The sequence below is a fragment of the Myodes glareolus genome, chromosome 1 (genome assembly GCF_982192425.1).
Source record: "Myodes glareolus chromosome 1, mMyoGla1.1, whole genome shotgun sequence".
Taxonomy (NCBI): domain Eukaryota; kingdom Metazoa; phylum Chordata; class Mammalia; order Rodentia; family Cricetidae; genus Myodes; species Myodes glareolus.
In genome coordinates, this window is record NC_142026.1 from 9,146,155 (window position 1) to 9,167,638 (window position 21,484).

Below are 21,484 nucleotides of genomic sequence, written 5' to 3' on the forward strand. Positions count from 1 at the left end.
GCCAAATCTGTTACTGGTGTTGACTTTACTGAGACAATGTATACTGACTTAGACATTGGAAATGAAAAACCTCTTGAAGTAATACTAATTTTCAAGATTATTTTGCTTTAGATGGAAAAAAAGATGAAGAAAGAAAGGAAATGATGTCTATCCTATCAGATTTTATTCTTCAAGTCCAAAATGAACTCCCTTCAACCTTCTATATTCCGTCTTTGGGATTTTCTTAAAGTTATTAATCCAGACTGTCAAATGGTTCACTATAATTCAATGTGCAGAAGAATACTAAGTTAAAACTCCAGTCCCTTAAGAGTTAATTAAATTATGATTTCTGTAGCCTCAGCCCTGGAAGACAGAGTCAGGTGGCTCTCCAGGAAGACCTCCAGTGTGACACCAGCCAGGGCTGCATTAAGACACCTTAGTATAAGAGAGAAGGGAGACACATGTCTGTTTTGTCACGTGCTCATTTCTGTCACCCCCAAATATACACATCTATAAGCTTAAAAATCTAGTAGAACAAAGGGATGAAGCATGGTAGACATCATCTTAAAGGGGTCGTTAGAGACAGCTTTATTGTTACAAACCCTACCTGCTGTTTCAGAGACCTGAGTCTGGGTCTCGGCACCCACATGGCAGTTCACAACCTTCTATGACTCCAGTTCCAGAGGATCCAACCCCATCTTCTGGCTTCTATGGTACCACACATATGTTGTAGTGACATGCAGGCAAAACACACATGCACATAAAATTTGTTATTAAAAGAAATCATAGTAAAAGTCTACACAGCTCTCTACAATGCAGTTTTATTTTGAAATTTCATTGTAGAGTAGCAGGGTATTTTATATGCCTAATTATGTTCTGATAATCTTAATTTTCTGTGGATATGCTTATAGTCTACAAAATATCAGGAAGAAATATTCCTTCCATTATACATTACAAATGGCTTAATATAATGGTTCACTTTAAAGATTAGGAATGACATCATTAATATAATGGGTCACCTTAAAGATTAGAAATGACATCATTAGCCTAACTGGAGAAAAGGTCAGAGTCATTGATCTTCTCGAACAACCACCAAATGTTGCTAGTATTTTTGTTTGTTTAGAGTTATATTTAAGGCTTAGATTGGGGCTGGGTTTTGAGATAAGGTATTGGTACGTAGCCCAGATCATCCTTGAATTCATGATCCTCCTGGTTTAGTTTTGCCAATGCTTAGATTGCAAGCGTGCAACACCATGCCTGACCAAAGTTCTGAGTAGTGTGTGTTTATGTCCTACATATAGGAACCATATGGTGTGATTTATGTAAGAACAATACCCAAGCCAAGATTTGAATTGGGAAGGCTCTTCCATATTCAAATCTTGAGAAAGGCTCAGTGTACAAAGCACTTCAAAGTTAGAAGTTAGGAGTTAACATACCATTTCCACATCTTGTATCTTAATTAGCAATTCTGTTAAATTTTTAGAAATTGTATTTGACTCAGAGAAATACTTACAGAAACAGAATATCTTTAAGAAATCCTGCATTCTCCCTGGAAAGCTAAAAATGCTGTCCAAGTTGTGGAAATTAAGAGGAAAAATAAAATAATTTGTAAATAGTTCTTGTGACTCCAGCATGTCAGTGGCATTCACTTTACCTCCCTCCTTATTTATTCTTTAAGGGAAATTTAAATTTGGAGACTAACTAGAGTCTCCCCTAATTCTAGTCAAATACCAAGAGACCCCAGCAGGAAGCCTATACAAAATTTAGATGTTGCTGAATTAAAGCAAACTACATATATGTTTATATATGTAGGAATTTTGGATATGTCATAGAAGTAGTGAATGATATCATTTTCATTGCTTTTTGAAGAAAAAAAAATCAGTGCTAGAATCTGAAACATCCTTCAGCCAGTCCTACATAGAATAAACCACACCATAGGCAGCCATTGTCTTTCTATAAAAACTCACATAGCATAGGACCCCTTTGTAGAACACATATGAGGCTTATAAGGATATTTTTTTCCTGAAGATTTCTTTACCAAGGAAAATTGAGGAAAAAGTTAACATACAAGCTAGAGCATTTTATCTCTGGGGATATTGGTCAAATACTGTTATTTTTCAAAACACAAATGATGATTTTATGTTGTGAGATATTGAAGTCAAATCAGGTAAGTTGTCCACACAAAATGTGTTAGAGATAAATGAATTTAAAGCTGAGACCAGAAGCAAAGAAAAGAGCAGCGTCGAGAGAAACAGCAGTAACAGATGTGGTAACTGTGTCATACAGGAAGTGCATGCCTAGAACACATTCTGTATTTGCTGGACTTGCAGTTTCTCATCCTCTGTCCCTGAAAAGTCGTTTTACTTCCCTTCTTATGGTACATTTTCACATCAGGCAAGTATGTCAACCATACCCCAAAGTGACGAGGGGCACAGGCAAAGGGGTTTGCTGATCACAACAGTCTGGGAGGTAAAATACAGAAAGACCTGTACAAAAGCCAGTGACTTGCTTCTAGAACAGAAGGGTTGGGCATTTCTGTATCATGCCAACTCAAAAACAATTTTTCAGCTTCCTTTCCTTTACACCAGGCAGCATTTGCCTCGGTTTTGTGCCTTCTGATCTATAGATTCTATGTGTACAGAGTAGATACTCAAAAGTACCTTGGTGTCCCATAGAAAATGAGTGTGTGCGCTGTTCTCCCTTGTGCTTCGGTAGACTCTGATCTCTGTTAATTCACACACACTTAATTAAAGCCACATAATGTATTGCTGTTACCCAAGTTTCTTTGGTTACTGAATTTGAGCCTCAAAAGCAAAAATTTGTACTTTGCCTTAGTCTCATGACATAACAGAGCACCCAGGTATTGGGAAACACACTTACAAGAGTTTCAGTCACTAATTTATTCATTTCTTTTCAACAGGAGCAAGTGGTGAATCTGCCCAGGCTCCCAGTGCACTTAAACAGACGAAGGACAAAGTCACTGTGAGTGATCCAAGCTTACTTTGTCCTTTACTCTACTTTTAGTGTCCATTCAATGTCTTACAAAATTAGGTGTCATGTAGACAATTGTGTTTATTTTTAAATGTCCATTTTAAACTGTGTGCTTACCCAGCATGATCTCTAGAGCATCCAGACCAAAAGTGGCATCATCTAGAATGGAAAATCATGGTAGTTGGTGAGGACACAGCCGGGCTTGCTCTCTGTGAGCAGGTAAAGCACAGAAACTGCACAGGGAGTCGGCAACAATGGGGAAGAACAATGTACATGTTTTAGAACCCACTTTAGCTTTTATAATTAACATAGTGTTTTACATTTTCATTGTTTTCATAACAAAATAAGTCTAAATGAAACTATGTAGATGAGCAGGAAGTAAAATTAAGTATAATTCTTTTCACTAAAGATGACTACAGTTATCATTTTGATTTTTAAAAAATCTTTGCTTTTTTCCACCTTTATAGGTTTAATAATAAAAATAAAATACTTTCTATTGATTTTTAATCAAATAGAAGCCTTCTTATAACCATTTCAATGGCAATTTGACATTCCATTTTATTAATTCATCACAACATAATCAGTGTCCTGATATCTGGCTTTCAAGCTACTTCCTGATGACATTTTAGTAATATTGCCATTGAGGTCTTTTGTGCCAGTGAATTTCCTTAGGACAATTTCCTCTTGCCAAAATTATTGGTTAAAGACAATTTTGTATTTTAAAGTTAGTGTGCATATTGTCAAAGTCATACTATTTTTTAATTTGCTAAATTGTAATAGTAAATAGAGTATTGTTTAAATTTGCGTTTATTAATGAAGTATTGTTTAAATGTGCATTTATTAATGATTAACTATTTCGTATGTGTATCAAACCCTTTTCCTTTTTTAATTTCTTTATATCATCAACTGTGTTTTAAAAAGACAGAAACCAACATGAATTATTTTGCTCTTTTTATGATTGGAAGAGACTTAATTAAATATATACTAATGAAATCCTAAATTTACAATGAACAATTTGAATGATTTCAATATGTAGATAATGAGATAGTTTTAGGGTCCCTGCAATCATATATGATGTTTAAATCACAGTTCTTAGCTTATCAAACATGGTAATACTTTACACTTCTACTTTGTTATTAATAAAAACAGTTTCTAATTTCCAATACTGGACAAATATTTGATAGCCATCTCAAACTGAGGGTCTTTATTAGATAAGGGAACAAATTCAATGTTTATATGAGTACTTTTAAATTGGACACGTGACTTAATAAACTATAAGTAATAAAACTCATTTATTGCCTTCAAAAATATTGAGCTGTATTTTGAGTGCAATGTGGCAGTGATATTTGGATCTCTACTATTTATTTATGATTTGAAAAACCTAGTATGTTATCATGTATGAATCCTGAACATTTTTAGCTATTATGATCTTTTATTTTTATATCTTAATCTTCTAAATTTCCTGTAAAAAATCAGTTGAGAAAACTAAGCATAGTAACTTTATAAAACACTATAGTACCTAGATACAATAGTCATTTAGTATTCATTAAATAGGAATAATTATTGGTATTATATTATTTTTAAAATATAGAAAATTTTAGTCACAGATACAGAAATTAGGTTTGAGAATTTTCCCTTTAGAAAAGTTTCAAGTGGACATGTTAGGAAAACTTCAGGAAGTTTTCAAGTTGTTTCAGGTCCAAGCAACTCATGAGACTGGCATTTCATACTTAACTTTGAACAGATGCTATGTACATTACTGCCAGAAAGCTAACATTGCCCTTCTAAATTACATGTGTCTAAAGAAAGGTTTATTCTGTTTCTGCTTTTGATTTGTCATTTGTTTCACCTTCTAATATCTAATGTACCTCTTTGCAGTTTCCTAAATCTCCAAATTCCCTCTTTTTTGATTTACTGCTAATAATTCACTTCAACTCAGAGTTTCAGTTACTCCTTATTAGTAAGCTCACCAACCCCTTCCATTATTTTGTTTAAGCTTTGTGTGGTTGGTGCTTCATACTAATGCTTGTCTCATGCTTAATTAGAAGCAATGTCATCTCTTCGTTCCTCTTTCTGGCTACATTTTTAACTCCATTCTTTTCTGCTAAAATCAACCAAGAAATAATGACTTGTGCTAACCCAATTACACTTCCCACTCGAGGCGCTGGTAGCACAGGGAGGAGAGAAACGTGCGTTTGTGTGAGCTTATGCCTCCACAGAAGTGTCTGCACCGTTAAGGCTTGGGGTGAAAATCTCAGTTTCATCCTCTATTTTTGTAACAGCCAAATCAAAGTAATTATTTGAAGTAATCTCTTTGGCTTTGTCATTCCTGTCTATATTTCTTACAGTGTCTTCCAGGAGACATGTGGCAAACAGCGCAGCCTCTGTGAGAGCCTCCAATCCAGTCCCCTTGTCCTCGCATGCAGGCTCCCCAGGATTATCCTTACCTGTAAATTAAGTGCTGTGAATTTTTTATTAGGAGTCTGTTCATTGCTGGTTGCCTTTTTAGGATATATAAACATTATATTGCTGTGTTGTTGTGCATTCGTAAAAGTCATTTAAGCTAACTAAATAACTTGACCAGTTTGTGTTTTCTCCTAAGGTGATCTCATATAATATTTCTTATCATTTGTTCTGGTTAAGTAATGCAGATAATCAAAAAATAAATTTTATTAATCTTTAAAGTAAATATTTTCCATGACTGGCCCTCAAATATGTATTGTTTCAAGATTCTTAAAATATGATAGAGTTATGGATATATTACCAACATAAAGGCTACACTTATTAGAGGAACAATTCCTGCAGGCGCCCATGACACTTTCTAAGTACAGCATAACTGGTGAACCTGAAGATTGTGTGGGGACCTCAAACATAAAATCCATAAAGAATATGTTATATATATTCTTGTTAAATAAGAACTATGCATACAACCTTTAGGCAATCCAGAATCTACTCTTTGCCTTTGTCTTTTGATCCAGCTCATAGGAAGATTTTTTTATTGCCATTATATTATTCCAATCTTAAGATTGATTCTCTGTTCAGTTTTTTTTTTTTAATGGAAACGCATCCTTGAAAGTTGGCTTCATGATTTTAGGGATTCTCATTGCAATCTGTTAGAGTAGGGTGATTTTACTCACAAAAGTATTAGCAGTTTGTAATGTCCTAGGATTGTCCATTGTGCTGACTGTCAGTCTCATCCCAGATGAGGAACCCATCAGAGAGCATATTCCTCCTGTCCTCATGAAGCCACAGATAAATAAATAAGTGGCTATGAAAGGAAAGCAGTAAAATTCAGAAATCTGTGACTGTCTTAACAGTAGATCATATTAATAACAAATATAACTGAAAAACTTTGATGGGCCACCTCCATGTTAGAAAAAAAGCATAAGTTTCCATTTTCTCGATCCTATTCATTATTATTTCCTATTTGTTTGTTTTATGAAATATCAACTAAAAGCCAATAAAATAAAAGGCCTTCCATTGTGACATGTTCCACATACAGCATATGCAATAGAAAATATAAAACCTAATAACAGCAAGTTGTATTCAATATGACACTTGAACTCTCCATCAGGCATATCAGGATCTACTACTATCCCTGTCACAGGCAAACTCTGGGAACTGAAAAAAATACATTAAATTATTAAGTTATAAAGTTAACCCTTAACTTTAAAGTGTGAATAGTATTTTGCAGTGAAAATGATATTATAACTTGATATGGTATATTTAAGAGTTCCTGTCACACTTCTAAGGGATAGGTGGTTGTGTTCCTGGGTGTAATTTTATACTGCAAAGCCCTCTTCCAGTCCCTTCTGACTAAAAATACTGTTATGCTAATGAAGCTCTTGGCACAATTAACCAATTATGAAGATAACTTTTCTACGTTCATTCCGTCTACATTCTTGCTCCGAAACAGAAATCCATAATTCACTTGCAATCGTGTCACTCCAGGATGATAAATTCTGATAGGACAACAGGAAAATATGGACTTTACTGTCATAGAAAGTTTTATTAGTATATAAAGATTGGTGTTTCATAATAAAAGAATTTATCTACCAGGAAAAAATGGTCAGGGTAGTATAATTAATTTGCATAACTAAGATGAACCTCATGTCTTTGCTTTCTCTAATTAGGATGGTGTCACCAAGAGCCCCGAAAAGCGTTCCTCCCTCCCAAGACCTTCCTCCATCCTCCCTCCTCGGAGGGGTGTGTCCGGAGACAGGGAGGAGAACTCACTCTCTCTGAACAGCTCCATCTCTACAGCACGGCGGACCACCCGTAGGTTATCTGCTTGGCTTCCCTTAATCATTGTCTAATCCATTAAGTGAGAGAGAAGTGTATTTAATTTTGTAGTATTTAAATAAGAATGTACCTATATTAAAAAGATATGATCTTCATAGATAAGAATTAGAAAATCTAGATTGTAGATTGTTCCAAAATAATTCTTTGAGTCAAAACAAGTGATGGAAGAAATTGGAAAAGATAGTCTCAATATCTACTGAGTTTGAGACAGTAACTTTTAAAAGAATCTTTTCTCTTATTTCAAATTAAAACAAAAATCTCTGAAAGAAATTAATAGAGAAAATCACCCAATGAGTTGCTTTATACATCTATACAAGCTAAACTCTTGCTAGGATTCTACATCTTAAATCCTAGATATAAGCCAGCAAAATCTATCTAAAATCCAAGGTTAGAGAGATATTTCTATAGGCAAGTGCTCTACAAAAGCATAGGAACCTGAATCTGCCTCCCTAGCACTGGGGTAAAGCTGCATGCAGTGCTGGGTGTCTGTAAGCACAGCCTTGAATGGAGAAGGAGGGTCCCTGAGCTCAGTGACCATGAACCTCAACCAATCTATGAACCCTGAGTTCAGCAGGAGACCCTGATTCAAAATGTAAGGTGGTGAACAGTAAAGACACCTGCTGCCCACCTTTGACATCTGCACACATGAAATATTCACAAGCATACACACAAAGCAAAAAATGAAAATTCTGCTTAATGTCTTAGAAATGTTTATGTCAAATGACCTTTCACATGACATGCTCTGTGAAATTTCTTCAATTCCTTTTGATTCCTGTCCCATGATGGGCTGATCAGCGATTATAGCAATCTGTATAAGGCTCCAGTCATTACACTGAAGCTTATATTAGTTTATACCTGGTAAATCCTGTATCCGATTGTTATCCCGCTATTCCATTCAATGAAGATAGCTACCATGTTTAACACATATTAGATACAAAACTGTTAACACTTCAGTTAACAATTCTGACGGTGATTTGTTAGCACCCTCAATTCAACGACAAGAGACTAGCCTAACAGAGAGGACAATGTATGTAATGCTGCACAACTCATCCTTGGACAGATTTGGTCTTCAGTCCATTGATAGCTTCACAATCCGCCTTAACACCTTAACATGGATTTGGAAGAAGCCGTGTGAGAGAAGCGCTCTATCACACTGTCTGGAGACCCAGGTCTCAGTCATTTAGGAGCTGGTGTGTAACGGTGGAAACTGCGGCCACTGCCACATTGTAGCTGATTTTAACTCAGCATTTGCTTTCAGATTTTTAATCATATTTGTCCTATTCAGACTCAACTGTCATGCATGATACTCAGTGGTTTTGTTTATGGTGAAAATGTTGCTGTCATTGCAATGCTCGTGCCCAGCACCATTTAATTTTATGAAATAGTAACACCGTTTGAATTCTATTCTAAGAACTCAGTGAAAATCTTAAAACTCTTACCTTAGAAAAAATAAACTGCTGGTAAAGAACTAGGAGGAAGGATATTTAGAAGTTGGTAATCTCCAGGGGAGCGAACTTAAGTCCAAACATCTAGGGTTGGAACTGGACACTAAACAAGAACCCAGAAGAGGGTAAGACAACACAAAGGCATCAGCTGCTCTCCAAAAGAACATCTTAAATTATGCCTGTATGTGTTGCTATGGAAACAAAATGGCACTTTCTACATGAATCCATTTCTTTGAGCCACCCTGCTTTTCCCTTAAGAGGCGTCTGTATATAACCAGTGCTGCTGTTCCCTTCTGGCTTTACTTTGAACACCAGTCTACCGCACTGTGTCACTTGATAGTGACTATAACTGACATGTTGACATCTTCAAATATTGGACCTATTTTAGCTCTGTGCAGCAATAGCAAAAACACACATAGGCAGTTAGAAAGGCAAGCATTTCACCCATCTCTGTCTGCTTGCCATCTCCTTAACTACACACAGGAATGGTCTGGCATTTATTCAACTTCTGAAAAATTTGAAGGAAACAATTCTCTGCAGGAGCCTCGTGAACTCTGGGAGAAGGGAACATGTGTAATGCTAGATTCAGTAGAGATTGGGAGCTTGGTTTACTTAACTCAAGGAATATAAACCCCTCTTAATAATTGTGTTAGTTTGGTACTATCTGTGCTCTCAATATAAGCTGAGAGGTGAACACTGAAACCCACACAGGCTAAAACTGTAGGAACTAAATACACAGTTGTCTATCATATGTACATCTGAGACTCAGAATGGATGTGCTTGAGAGAGGAATGGGTGGCCCACGTGCCATTCAGCAGTCCTTGTTGGAACATCCCTCAATAAATGTATGCTGTTTCCAGCTCCAGGTCTTCCCTCTGCCTCAGTAACCATACAAACAGAAGAATAGTTTTCAAAGATTCCCACTAAGAACTATGAGACTAAATAGGAGAAATACAAATTTTTAATTTGTATACTAACATATATTCTAAAATATCACCAACTTATGAATCCAAAGAGAGGAAAGGAGGATCTCACCTCTTTAAGTATTATTGTGGTCTTTGATAGAGTTCCGAATGCATTGGAATAAAGTACTTTACGAGTACTGTATGTGGGAAGAGGGGTGCCTTGAAGAGAACTTTCTAATGCCAGGGTGTGGTTTTCTTTTCTTCCTTTTCCATGTGTGCGTGTGTGCGTGTGTGTTACCTGATTGTTAACATAGGGTCAGAACCAATTCGCAGAGCAGGAAAGAGTGGCACCTCAACCCCAACCACTCCTGGATCCACTGCGATCACTCCTGGCACTCCCCCAAGCTACTCTTCACGTACCCCAGGCACTCCTGGAACACCCAGCTATCCTAGGACCCCTCATACACCGGGAACCCCAAAATCTGCCATCTTGGTGCCTAGTGAGAAGAAAGTCGCCATCATTCGCACCCCTCCAAAGTCCCCAGCTACTCCCAAGCAGCTTCGACTTATTAACCAGCCACTGCCAGACCTGAAGAATGTCAAATCCAAAATCGGATCAACTGACAACATCAAATATCAGCCTAAAGGGGGTCAGGTAAGAACTCTGTGGTATCACATACTTGATGTCAGAAATCCAGTCCCGTTCATGGTTAAGTTATTTGTGTGCCTTGTCTCAGGAGATGGGAATGATGCAAGCTCAATGGTCACCACTCATTGCTGAGTCTGTATCTCATATGGAGAACCAAGCTGATGGAATACATTGAAAATCGGCCAATATGTTGTTTCCTTCTGATCATTGTTGGACACTAATTAGCTTAATTTTATGCAAGAATCCGTTAATTGAGTTCTGAATGGATCTCAACAGCTCTGTAGGTTTGGAAATAGTAAAGGTTACTTGTAATACAGATTTGAGTTTTCTCTTGGATTCAGACAATGAGCTCACCTGAGTATTAACTTTAGCGATTGCAGTTTTAACTCCTTCCTTTATGACCAATGAGAAGCTTTGTCATTTCCCAGTGTTTATTCCAGAATCACAATGTGGTTTGCCAAGTTGCTCCCCACCTCTTATTGCCTAGATATTGAAAAGGGTGGATATTTTGGTTGATAGTAAGCAGATAACTCTCTACAGTTCTAGTGAGCAGGACTGTAACAATGAAAGTTCTGCTTTAGAGCTCTACTGTCGTGAACAAAAGCTCTTTTTCCTCCTGGCAGCAGGTCTAGAACAAACATTCATGCGTTCTATTCTGACCTGAATCTTGCTTGGATAAAGCCTGGGGGGGGAACGATACAAATACTGTTTAATATGTCTCAGAATATCACTATCCTTTTGGATGGTTCAACTTCTAAAGGATGTTTTAAATTATTATTTAAATACAGGACAAAAAGCAGTGTCTACCTTTGTGAACAAAGACGTAACGCTCCATTAGATCCCAGATTTCTCTGAACCTGGGTGCTTTTTCTGTCACTTCTCCACTTGTCTCCTAGGATTTCTGCCTCTAATTTCTGATATTCTTCCTCCTTGCCAAGAAAATTCTATCTTAGGTTTCAGGGAAAGCTCTTGCTGAAGTGTGAAGTCTTCCAGCACTGCTGCCTACTGTCAGTACCAGAATTCCTTGCTGCTCTTTCCTTACCATTAGCTTTCAGTGGTTTTCACATCATGATTCTGTTCTAAGGAAAGCCCAAGGGCTTAAGAAAAATCAGATGGTGAGCCAGGGATAGGAAGGGGCAGGGGGTCAATGGGCCACATTAAGAATGGCTGTAATAGCATGGTCACAGACAGATACAGTTCACAAGACAATGCTGTAAAAATATGAGGTGTAAGAAACTTTTAAAGCCAAAAGTATAACATATAACCCAAATTCTAACAAATTTGCTCTGTAATAAAATAAAAAGAGCAAGAATCATCTCATTGTTCTTACATTCATCAGTTTTACCCATGTGAGAGAATGAGACCTTTTGGGTCATTAAGAAATGGCCACCTGTCAAATTTTTAATAATTATATGCATATCATTTCGAAGAGTAACTTGAATAAAATCAGTTTAACAAACTATTAAACTTAAATGGAAAGTTCCTCACCACAGCTTTTGACAAGCTGGCCAAAAATGGAGTAACCTATTCTGAGAGAAGGTTGTACAAGCCTTTAACTCCTGCTCCTGTCTCAGCTCCCCAGGTGCTGAGACTGCAGGCAAGCAACACGGGATAGGTTCTCTGTTATGAAAACTCCTGTGTCTGCAGATTCTTCTTCACTAAAGTGGCTTTCTTTGAGTCCTGATTTTTAAAACCATCATCTCTTAGATTCCTAAAAAAAATGTCCTGTCATATAGAAGCTAAAGGGAAGATTTAATAAACATTAAGAGGCATTGATATAATTTCACAGAAATTTTATAATATATGTTATGAATATATGATATGTTATAGCATGAATTTTATAATTTATGGCCTTCTTTGAGGGTCCCTAAGGGTTACCCTACTCTTTCTACTTTAGTTTTAGCCATAGATTTGCAAGACTCTTTAAATCAAGACTAAAATACGAGGGCATCCATTTTTCTCCTTTTGTTTGTTTTATGCTCCCAAGTCCACTTCAAGTTGACCTCCACTAAAATTGGCAATTCATAAAGTTGGTATAAGTTTTTGATCAGAGATAAAGCTTCCCAAGAGAGTATGTTTAAGGGCTAGTGAAGACATATTTATATCACAAAAATAGCTTCAAAATCTTGGCATTATTTATTAAATATCTTTTTTCACTGGGAAGGGGGAGTAAACTGACTCAAAATCACCCCTGTCCCAGCACCAGACGACAGAAAGAAACCAAGAAATGATACTGTGACTTTTGTGTAGAAACAGAGGTATTCTTCACCAAGATGAGAAGCAGAGAGAAAATACCTCCAACTTTAAATTGATTAATTTATAAGGGGAAATTGATGCTTGCAATTGAGTTATCCTTACAGAAATATTTATGTCTCAACACTGTAGCATTTTCCTCCTAAAACCCCCCATATAGTGAGTACATCTTCCCAAATATTGGAAGTGAAGAAAACTTTTTGTGTGTAGATATTTACCGGAGTGTTTGGCTAGAGTGTTTTACAGTTCCTTCCTTATAGAATGAATGGGAAATATAATACATTAGGGTGTCGTAGAAATTATCAGGGAGCTGTGTTAAAGACCTTGATTATCTGGCTGCATTGAAAAAAAATGTGACCGTAGACATGCTATTTTCAATTACAAGGTTATTATCTTAGCATTTTTTAGTGGTCAGTAGCCAGCCAAGATTCATCAAGGAAGACAGAGCAACCCCGTACTTTGTGCAGAAACTAGTTTTTAAAATAGTGGTGTGCAGACACTTGGCAACTTGGTTATTTGTCGCCTACTGAAACATGTGCTGCTTTCTGTTTGTAGCTCTTTTGTACTTGTCTCTTATCTCTGACGTGACAGTCCAGTTGCTGTCACCAGACAAGCTCAGCGCAGTTAAGTAAGGCAAGCCAGTGCCTGATGGAGTAGATGAGTCAGCAGAAAATATGATGAGCTTTGCAGAAAGTAATATAGTTAATCCTCTCAGCCCAAAGGTAGGCTCATTCTAATGAGAAACAAACAAACAAACAAACCACAAGCATGGATCTGCTGGAGAGAGTGAACTTGGCTCATTTAACTCAAGGTATAACTACAACTATCTTATTAAATATTTTAAATTGAAACTATCTGTGGCAAGGTCCTCAATCCCAGTTTAATCTAAATTTTAAATTAATATTACTCTTTTAAGAAGTGGATGAGACAAACATGTAGCTTAAAAAAATTGAGGCAACTTCTGTTTAGCTTTTCTGTGAACCAAAGGAATTTTGAGACTCTGGAACATTCTAAGTGATGTTGGCAAGGTGAGTCATTTGAATTGAATCATTTATTTTGGAAGTCATAAAAAATGTCAAATCATTAATTAAAGTTAGGGTCAAACAGATCTATGAGCTGCACTTGGTTTTCCAGTCTTACAATAAGTGAATCAGAATCAGTGTTTGAGTTCTAATGATTTAGTGGTGATTCACTTGAGACTTTAATGATTAAGTTGAAATTTATGAAATAAAATTTAAAATACCTTTCATTCCCATAAGTTAGTAAAATGGATCTCATAAATTCTATTTCATTCCCAGAATTATATTAAATATTATTAATAGGCATAAAAATTGATATGATTTTCCTTCTGAAGATAACCTATTATTGAGGTTTTAAATTTAACAGTCTTCACAGTTTGAGAATCAGTACTTCCCACACGTACATAAAACTTAGAATTGGGTATATTTAATGGTAGCTATTCATCCTGTGCTATCCCCACAGTTTTTACATTGAAAGTTTTGTTATGCCCTAGAGAGCAGCCTAACCATCATATCTTCTGAATTTAAATGTTGACAAGAGGTCTTTGCCTTGGGCTCCTGATGAGAGCTGCCAATGATATTTTTCTGCAAGGGACAAACTGTCTTGTTCTTGTTAGACAGGTACTGGTGATTTAAGCCTTGCCTAGCTAAAAATAGGATTCTATGCCCTTTTGAATTTTAGATTTTTTTCTGCAAATACCCATAGACTTGATAATTCTCTCAAGAAGACTGCACATTTAAACTAAAGTTATTAAGAGTTTGTGCGGACGATAAACTGTACCTTTAAAGATGTGGGGTTTTTTAAAGTTATGAAGAGGTTTCTCAAAGAGAGTAAACAGAGGACAGCAATGAGCATAGCAAAGCTAAGTCCTTCCTTCTATGTTTATTTTATTTGTCCTTAAAACATGCCAAGTTCAAAAGGCAGATGAAAGAAATTATAACAGTTATGACTCTTACAGTATATTACAGCAAGTAATGTCTTTCCAGGCCCTGATTTGCTGTGGTTTTCAGGATGAATGCTTGGCTTCCTGAAAAAAGAACTAAGACATTTTGCCTCAACCCTTGAGGCTGAAACCAAAGCCTGGGTGATGTCTAGATGACCTAATGTAAGCCAGCTGACGGAGGGACGTTGGTTTTCTTACCTTGGCATATGGAAGGAATGTTTCCAAATGGCCTATAATGGGTAATGGTTGCTCAGGAGCTATTACAAGCCGGGGGCCTTTAAAAGACATAGCCGCAGTCAAAGCAGACCTTGAGGTTCTTTGTTGACCCTCCTAGAGAACAGGAATTCTTGTATGAATGGGAATCCTGACATAAAAGTGTCAGCCAGACCCAGCATGATCCTCACTTACGCAGTATGGGCTAACAGAACAGTTAAGTGCAGGCGGTGGTTAATAACTGAAGACTGTCCACATGGGACTGGGAGTTGCACTGGCATATCCTTCAAGATCATGGGCTAACCTACACTGTACAGTACTGAGTAAAACAGAGCCCCAGTGTTTCCTTCACAGATGATCCAAGTTTCCACTTTTCATTCTTCCTGTTTTGAGATTATATCTATAAAACTAGTATACCTAAAGCTCCAGAGCTTGACCTTCAGGGTTCCAGGAAAATGGCGGCTCATACTCCATGACACAGCTACCGTCCAGTTGCCCTGTAGTTTCTTCTCCTACATGACCATGGGTGGAAGGGAGCTGAGGGCCTCTCTAGTACTCCACATTCCAGTTCCCTCTGCCCAGTACCTGGAAAGAAAAATGTTACCTCCAATTCCTTTTAGGTTAGGATTTTAAACAAGAAGATCGATTTTAGCAAAGTTCAGTCAAGATGTGGTTCCAAGGATAACATCAAACATTCTGCTGGGGGCGGAAATGTAAGTAGAAGCTACTCTGAGACAGCTGTCTTGAAAGTGTGTGGAGCCCTGCAGAGCCAGCACCCTCTTCCCTTCGTCACATTCCTCATGACAGACTGCGTTCTCAACACGTGTCATCTAGTGTGGTGGCTTGCTTTCTCGGTGATGGGCTTCCCATCCTTTGCTGTCCGAGCAGTTAAGAAAGGAAGGCTGGCTAGATGCACCATGGCTTTCTGGGGGAAGGGGGGAGGGGAATGGCTACCCTCCTCACCTGCTAACTGTTTCTTGACCTTTTCAATCACGAAGATGCTTCTATTGCTGTCTCTTTTCCTCTGAAAAAGTGAGTCAGGGTCACAGTGTTCTAACTTCATTTAAATTACTCTTGAGGCAAAGACTGGTATACTTGAAAGTACTCAGAGTATGTGATGTCACTCCTTCCTGATTGATTATTTATGGAAGGTAGGATATCTTTTGGAATAACACAAAATTGGCAAAGCATGGCTCATCTATAATTCAAAGTAAAAAGACTGCTGTTCTTACATACATTTTATCCTGCTGGGATTTTTCCTGTCTCTTTTCATGTAATGAAAATAATATCCTATGAAAAGAAATGAATACTGAATCCATACTTGTTACCTGTTGGTGGAGGCAGAGTGGAAGTAGTCAGATTAGCTCAAGCTGAAGAAATTATGGTTTCTTATAAAATAAGAATAATTTCAAAGGTGAACTATGCTGATTCTATTTTTCTGCATCTGAGCATGAGACTCTGATAGTCTGTGACCTAAGTAATGTACAGAGCGTCGGGCCCTGAACCTATAGCAGTCTAAGATTTCCTTTCAGTCTCAGCTGGGCAGAAAAGAAGATATTAGTCCATTCTATAAGAGCAGTCCCAGTAATCAAAGCAGACCATTTACTGGTCTCCTTCATGGATGCTGTTCTATGCCTCAGGATCAGTACCCACACTTACTTGGCTGTTCTCCTGACTATAACAACATGTGATACTTCACGGAAGAAGCTCTCTCCGATCCAGTTTATTCCCTTGAGAGTAGCAGAAGACGGACCATGCTGCCCTCCATGGCAAATGTCTTTGGTCCAAACACAGCAGTAAAGAGTAAGCTCAGATAACAGGAAACATAAGACCTAATACTAAGCTTAAGTCCGAGCTTCCAATCTGCAAAACAATAGTCTTAGACTTCCTGTAAAAGGCGAATCACCTACTTGATTGTGCATATTCCCTGTGTCTGAGGGATTCTTACATTCTTCTGAGGTTGACAGAGACTGGACCACTTCAAATATTGATAGATGAAACATTTTAATGAAATAGAAAAACAAGAAAAAGCAGTATCATTTTCTAGCCCAGTGCATAAGAAAAATTCCGCTTAGTCAGGCTAAGGGGACAGTTTAGGGAAGCCTGTTCAGCGCTTTCTTCTGTCTCTGTACTTGTCTTGTTCCTGTGACCAGCATTAGTCATGTCTGTATAAAAATCACCCTGTAAATGACAACCCGTCCTTCTCTTTGCTCTTGCTATGGAAGAGTTTAACATGGAGGGCTTTTCCCAGGGGACGCTTGCCTTATTAATACAAATGGCCTCACGCTCTCACAGCATTATCTATTTTCTACTAATAAAACTTCTCTTCTAGGGTTTTCACTTGCTTGGGTTCTTCTTTCCAGTTTGAAATAGAGGAGACAGGAAGTGTGTGTGTGTGTGTGTGTGTCTGTGTGTCTGTGTCTGTGTGTGTGTGTGTCTGTGTCTGTGTGTGTCTGTGTGTCTATGTGTGTGTATGTCTGTGTGTGTGTGTGTATGTCTGTGTGTCTGAGTATGTGTATGTCTGTGTGGTGTCTGTGTGTGTGTATGTCTGTGTGTGTGCATGTCAGTGTGTATGTGTATGTCTGTGTGTGTGTGTGTCTGTGTGGGTGTATGTCTGTGTGGGTGTATGTCTGTGTGAGTGTCTATGTGGCTGTATGTCTGTGTGTGTATATGTCTGTGTGGGTGTCTGTGTGGGTGTATGTCTGTGTGTGTATATGTCTGTGTGGGTGTCTGTGTAGGTGTATGTCTGTATGCATGTGTCTGTGTGTGTATGTCTCTGTGTGTCTGTCTGTGTGTGTATGTGTGTGTGTATGTGTGTGTGGTCCGTGTCTCTGTGTGCTTGTAGATGTATGTGTGTTTGTGGATATGATGTGACATGTAACAGGTGTGAGTACATATCCAGATTTGTGGGTCCTTATGTGTCTATGCTCTCTAAAGTTCATTTCCTGTGATTTACACAGGTACAAATTGTTACTAAGAAGATAGACTTAAGCCATGTGACATCCAAATGTGGCTCTCTGAAGAACATTCGTCACAGGCCAGGTAAAAAATATTTGTAACAGTTGTAATATACTTAATTGAAGTAGACAAGCAGAATTCTTGATGTTTTTGTGAAAAACATGAGTGAAAAAAAAATGTTTCAAACTCTTGATACTGCTTTTGTTAATAGAAATTTAAGTACAAACTGTATATAAACTGCGGCATCTTCCTTTGGAATAAATGAACCGAATTACCTGGAGGTGACCATGTGTATAGAACACTGGAATTCTTTTAGAATATGTAGTCTGCAAAATACACTGAGACTTATATGTAAGAACAGTGACTGAAGTCAGTATTTCCAAATATGTTTCCTAAATTATGTTTTTCACATTATGTAAAATGAGATTAGATCTCACAGCTGAAAAAAGTCATTTACTGATTCATTTCTCCAACTCTCTCTTGAGCACTGGGACTCCTCAGCAGAAGGCAATATGCCCCCAGCGTGCCTGGCCATAGACTCTTATTGTTTCAGGGCATCTCATGGATAGGATTTTAAACTAGAACTTGAATCCCCACTTGCCAAGGTGGGGTCTTCATTTCAAAAGTACGAATATGATATTAGTCATTTTTTCTCTGAGTATCACAAATGGTTTACTTGTGCTAAATTCCACCTCCAGACATAGATAATAATGAATAACTATCAAACGTTTCATGTTCTTGAGGATATTTTGACACTGTACAATTTATAACATATCAATGGATTACAGGATCCATCTGTTTGGCATTTTAACATATAAGCCAAATTTAGATTAGCAAAATTAATTATCATCTCAAATATTGTCCAAAGTAAGGTTTGTCAATAATTGAGCTGAGACTTCCAGATAGAAAATTATTAGGATCATTTTAGGATCCTAATTATAGGATACAAAGATGGGCTGAACAAGTCTCAGAGTGGACAACTACCTTAGAAAAAACCAGAAATGCGTCTTCACTGTGCCAGTGTTCATGACGAGTCAAGGAGGTTGAGTCTTTGTATATGGAATCTGCATTGCTGGATACAGACCAGATCCAAGGGGTCCATGCTCTCTCTTCATGAGCAGCAAGGGTATGTGCCTTAGTTCAGATCTTCAGAACCCCCTGCCCATAGCTGGTCTACCACTGAGTAATTGACTACTACTGCTCAGTTTATAGCATAATGTGGGGATCTTGCCACATTGTCATTTTTCTTGCAGAATACAAAGAAAAATGCTGGTTTCTTTGATTCTGGACAGATGGAGTTAGTCATTCACCTGGTTTGTATGCACAGGAACCATTGTAGAGATAAAGACAAAATTCTGTGTATGATTTAGTGGGCATAAAAGACTATTGTCACAGACTCCCACTTATTTCTAAATCTGATTCTTCTATTAGAACTAAATTGTATGACTAAATTCATAAAGGAAGTGTCAGCATGGTGATCCTTGACAATAGCGATCTTTTCACAAGTTGCTATACAACTTTCTACAGTGCCTGCCCTGAAAGCAAACTGTTCATCATCCAAGGACACAAATAGAAATAGTTGCAGTTTACTTTAAAGCCTGATGAAGATTATAGTTTTTCATAATTACTTCTCATGATGGATGTCAAAGGATTTTAAAACCAGAGGCATAGATCTCTAAATTCGAATGGGCTTGTCTAAACATTACATAAGACTGTCTAGTGAGAAACCAACAGAATTAGCCTTTATGGATGTAGTTTCTGTCAATATGTTATTTTCCTTTCTTTTTAATATAAAAAAATTCGATAACATTTTAACCAAACAATGTTAACACAACATACAATCAAAGAAAAGAATCTTGGGAAAGCAATTTTTGCCAGAAGCTACCAAAAATGCAAAAATAAGATTCCCAAAAAATTAATATCCCTAGTTAAAAGACCCAACATTTTCCCGCTAACCAAGGTGATTACATTTGTATGAATCATTAAATGACGCAAATCCCCTCACAACCAACAAGACAGACCCACAGACTAGACAAGACACAGGGAGAACAATGCTCCATGAAATCATGCATATTTTGAGGTAGTGCCCATACATGTAAATTACATACTAGTTTATACACTCTAAATTCCAAGAGAAATAAATGAGTGCTTTTGAAAATGTATTATTTTTATTATTTTTTAATTTTATTGATTTTTATTGCACTCTACATTTTTCTCTGAAAATGTATTTTAATACCTTACAAGAGGCCCCTAGCCAAGCAAGTTGGGTATTAATATAACTGTCTAGAGTTAGAACAAGAAAGATATCACAGGCTCAAAAGAATGTGGCTAAACCTTAATGAGCACCCTTTCTTTGTCTAGTAGGAAGGATACTATGATCAGGAAGGTTTTCTCAAGGCGAGCCTCCTCCATTGCCCGTGGGACGTGCTGACTCTTGCAATTTTTTCAAATGTGGGAAACTTAATTGCATAATCTGTAGTAGTGAAAAACTGACTCCAAAAAAGTTGCAGAGATACATAAGCATCAAGAATTCCAAATTGAAGGGCTGGAGAGATGGCCCAGAGGTTAAGAGCACTGACTGCTCTTCCAGAGATCCTGAGTTCAATTCCCAGCAACCACATGGTTGCTCACAGCTATCTATATTGAGATTTGGTGCCCTCTCCTGGCCTGCAGGCATACTGTATACATAAAGAATAAATCTTAAAAGAAATAAAGAATTCCAAATTGAGCTAGGTGTGGTAGTGCACACCTTGAATTCCAGCACTCATAATGCAGAGGCAGGTGGATCTCTGAGTTTGAGATCTATAAAGAGAGTTCCAGAACAGCCAGTGCTGTTACATAGAGAAACCCTGGCCCAAAAAAAGAAAAAAAGGAGAATTCAAATTTGAAAAAAAAGTATTCAACATATTTTTATAGTTCTTGCAACCATTTTTTCTAAATTAAAATCCCCATGGAAATGTTAGATTAAAGGATCAAGATGCACTTCTTCCAGACAAATGCTAGTAGTTGAAAGGAAACATCCCATGAAAATCTCTTAGGTGCAGATCTATAAAAAAGATTATAGTCTACCTTTCTAAGTCAAAAATATCAGCAAATGCTTAATCATGATTAAGATCAGTATGAGCAACACTGAGTGGCTACTAAGTGTAGAAGAAGCGCCTACTTTGAAAGTGTAAGAGAGGCCCACAGGGATGGAGAAAACAGTTCCAAGGGGTGTTTGTGGCACCATCAACAGATTATTACACTTCAGAGTGTTAGCAATATAGGAAGTAACATGATCAAAAAGCATGTCAGTGTTATCAGAGAGTGACAATGTCAGCAACTGTATAAGAATCTATTCAGTCATAGCCTAGCACTCTGTATGCTAAGTAGAGGGGAGGCCTTAAAACTAGTTATAAAAAAATGCAATTCTTAACTCATTTCATTGGAAAAGTTATTGATGTTGGGAACATACAAGTGAGAGTAGGCTTCTCCCTCGTTTGTGGAGGATTGGTTCCAACACCCCTTGTGGATACCCAGACCCTCAGGTCTCTTATGTATGTTTTAAATCACCTCATTATTATGTGTAGCATCTAACAATCTAAATGGTGTATAAATTTTCATTATATAATATTAAGAAAATAGTGATAAAGAAAATGTTCTGCAGATCTTTAATACAGACACAGATTTTGCTAAATATTTTCAAATCCAAGAATGTCGATCCTGCAGATACAGAAAGCTTACTGATATTGTCTATATACCCACTCTCCCAATCTGCTTTCATAACTATAAGCAACTTAGGGGAGGAACAGGTTCATTACAGCTTGCACTTGTAGGTCACCCTCCA

At 37.4% G+C, this 21,484-nt stretch overlaps 1 protein-coding gene across 16 annotated transcripts in view; it reads left to right on the forward strand.

Annotated features, from left to right (window-relative positions):
• The window catches only part of Map2 (microtubule associated protein 2), a 269,527-nt gene that overhangs the window by 243,004 nt on the left and 5,039 nt on the right, over positions 1-21,484 (forward strand). For 11 of the 16 annotated variants that reach the window (XM_085698855.2, XM_085698845.2, XM_048459086.3 and 8 more), the window contains 5 exons: positions 2,900-2,961; positions 7,104-7,248; positions 9,937-10,277; positions 15,321-15,413; positions 17,661-17,742. In XM_085698855.2, the coding sequence (XP_085554981.2) occupies positions 2,900-2,961; positions 7,104-7,248; positions 9,937-10,277; positions 15,321-15,413; positions 17,661-17,742 (723 nt within the window). The remainder of the gene's footprint in view (positions 1-2,899; positions 2,962-7,103; positions 7,249-9,936; positions 10,278-15,320; positions 15,414-17,660; positions 17,743-21,484) is intronic. The other 5 variants (XM_048459095.3, XM_048459097.3, XM_048459094.3 and 2 more) reach the window with 1 other exon arrangement.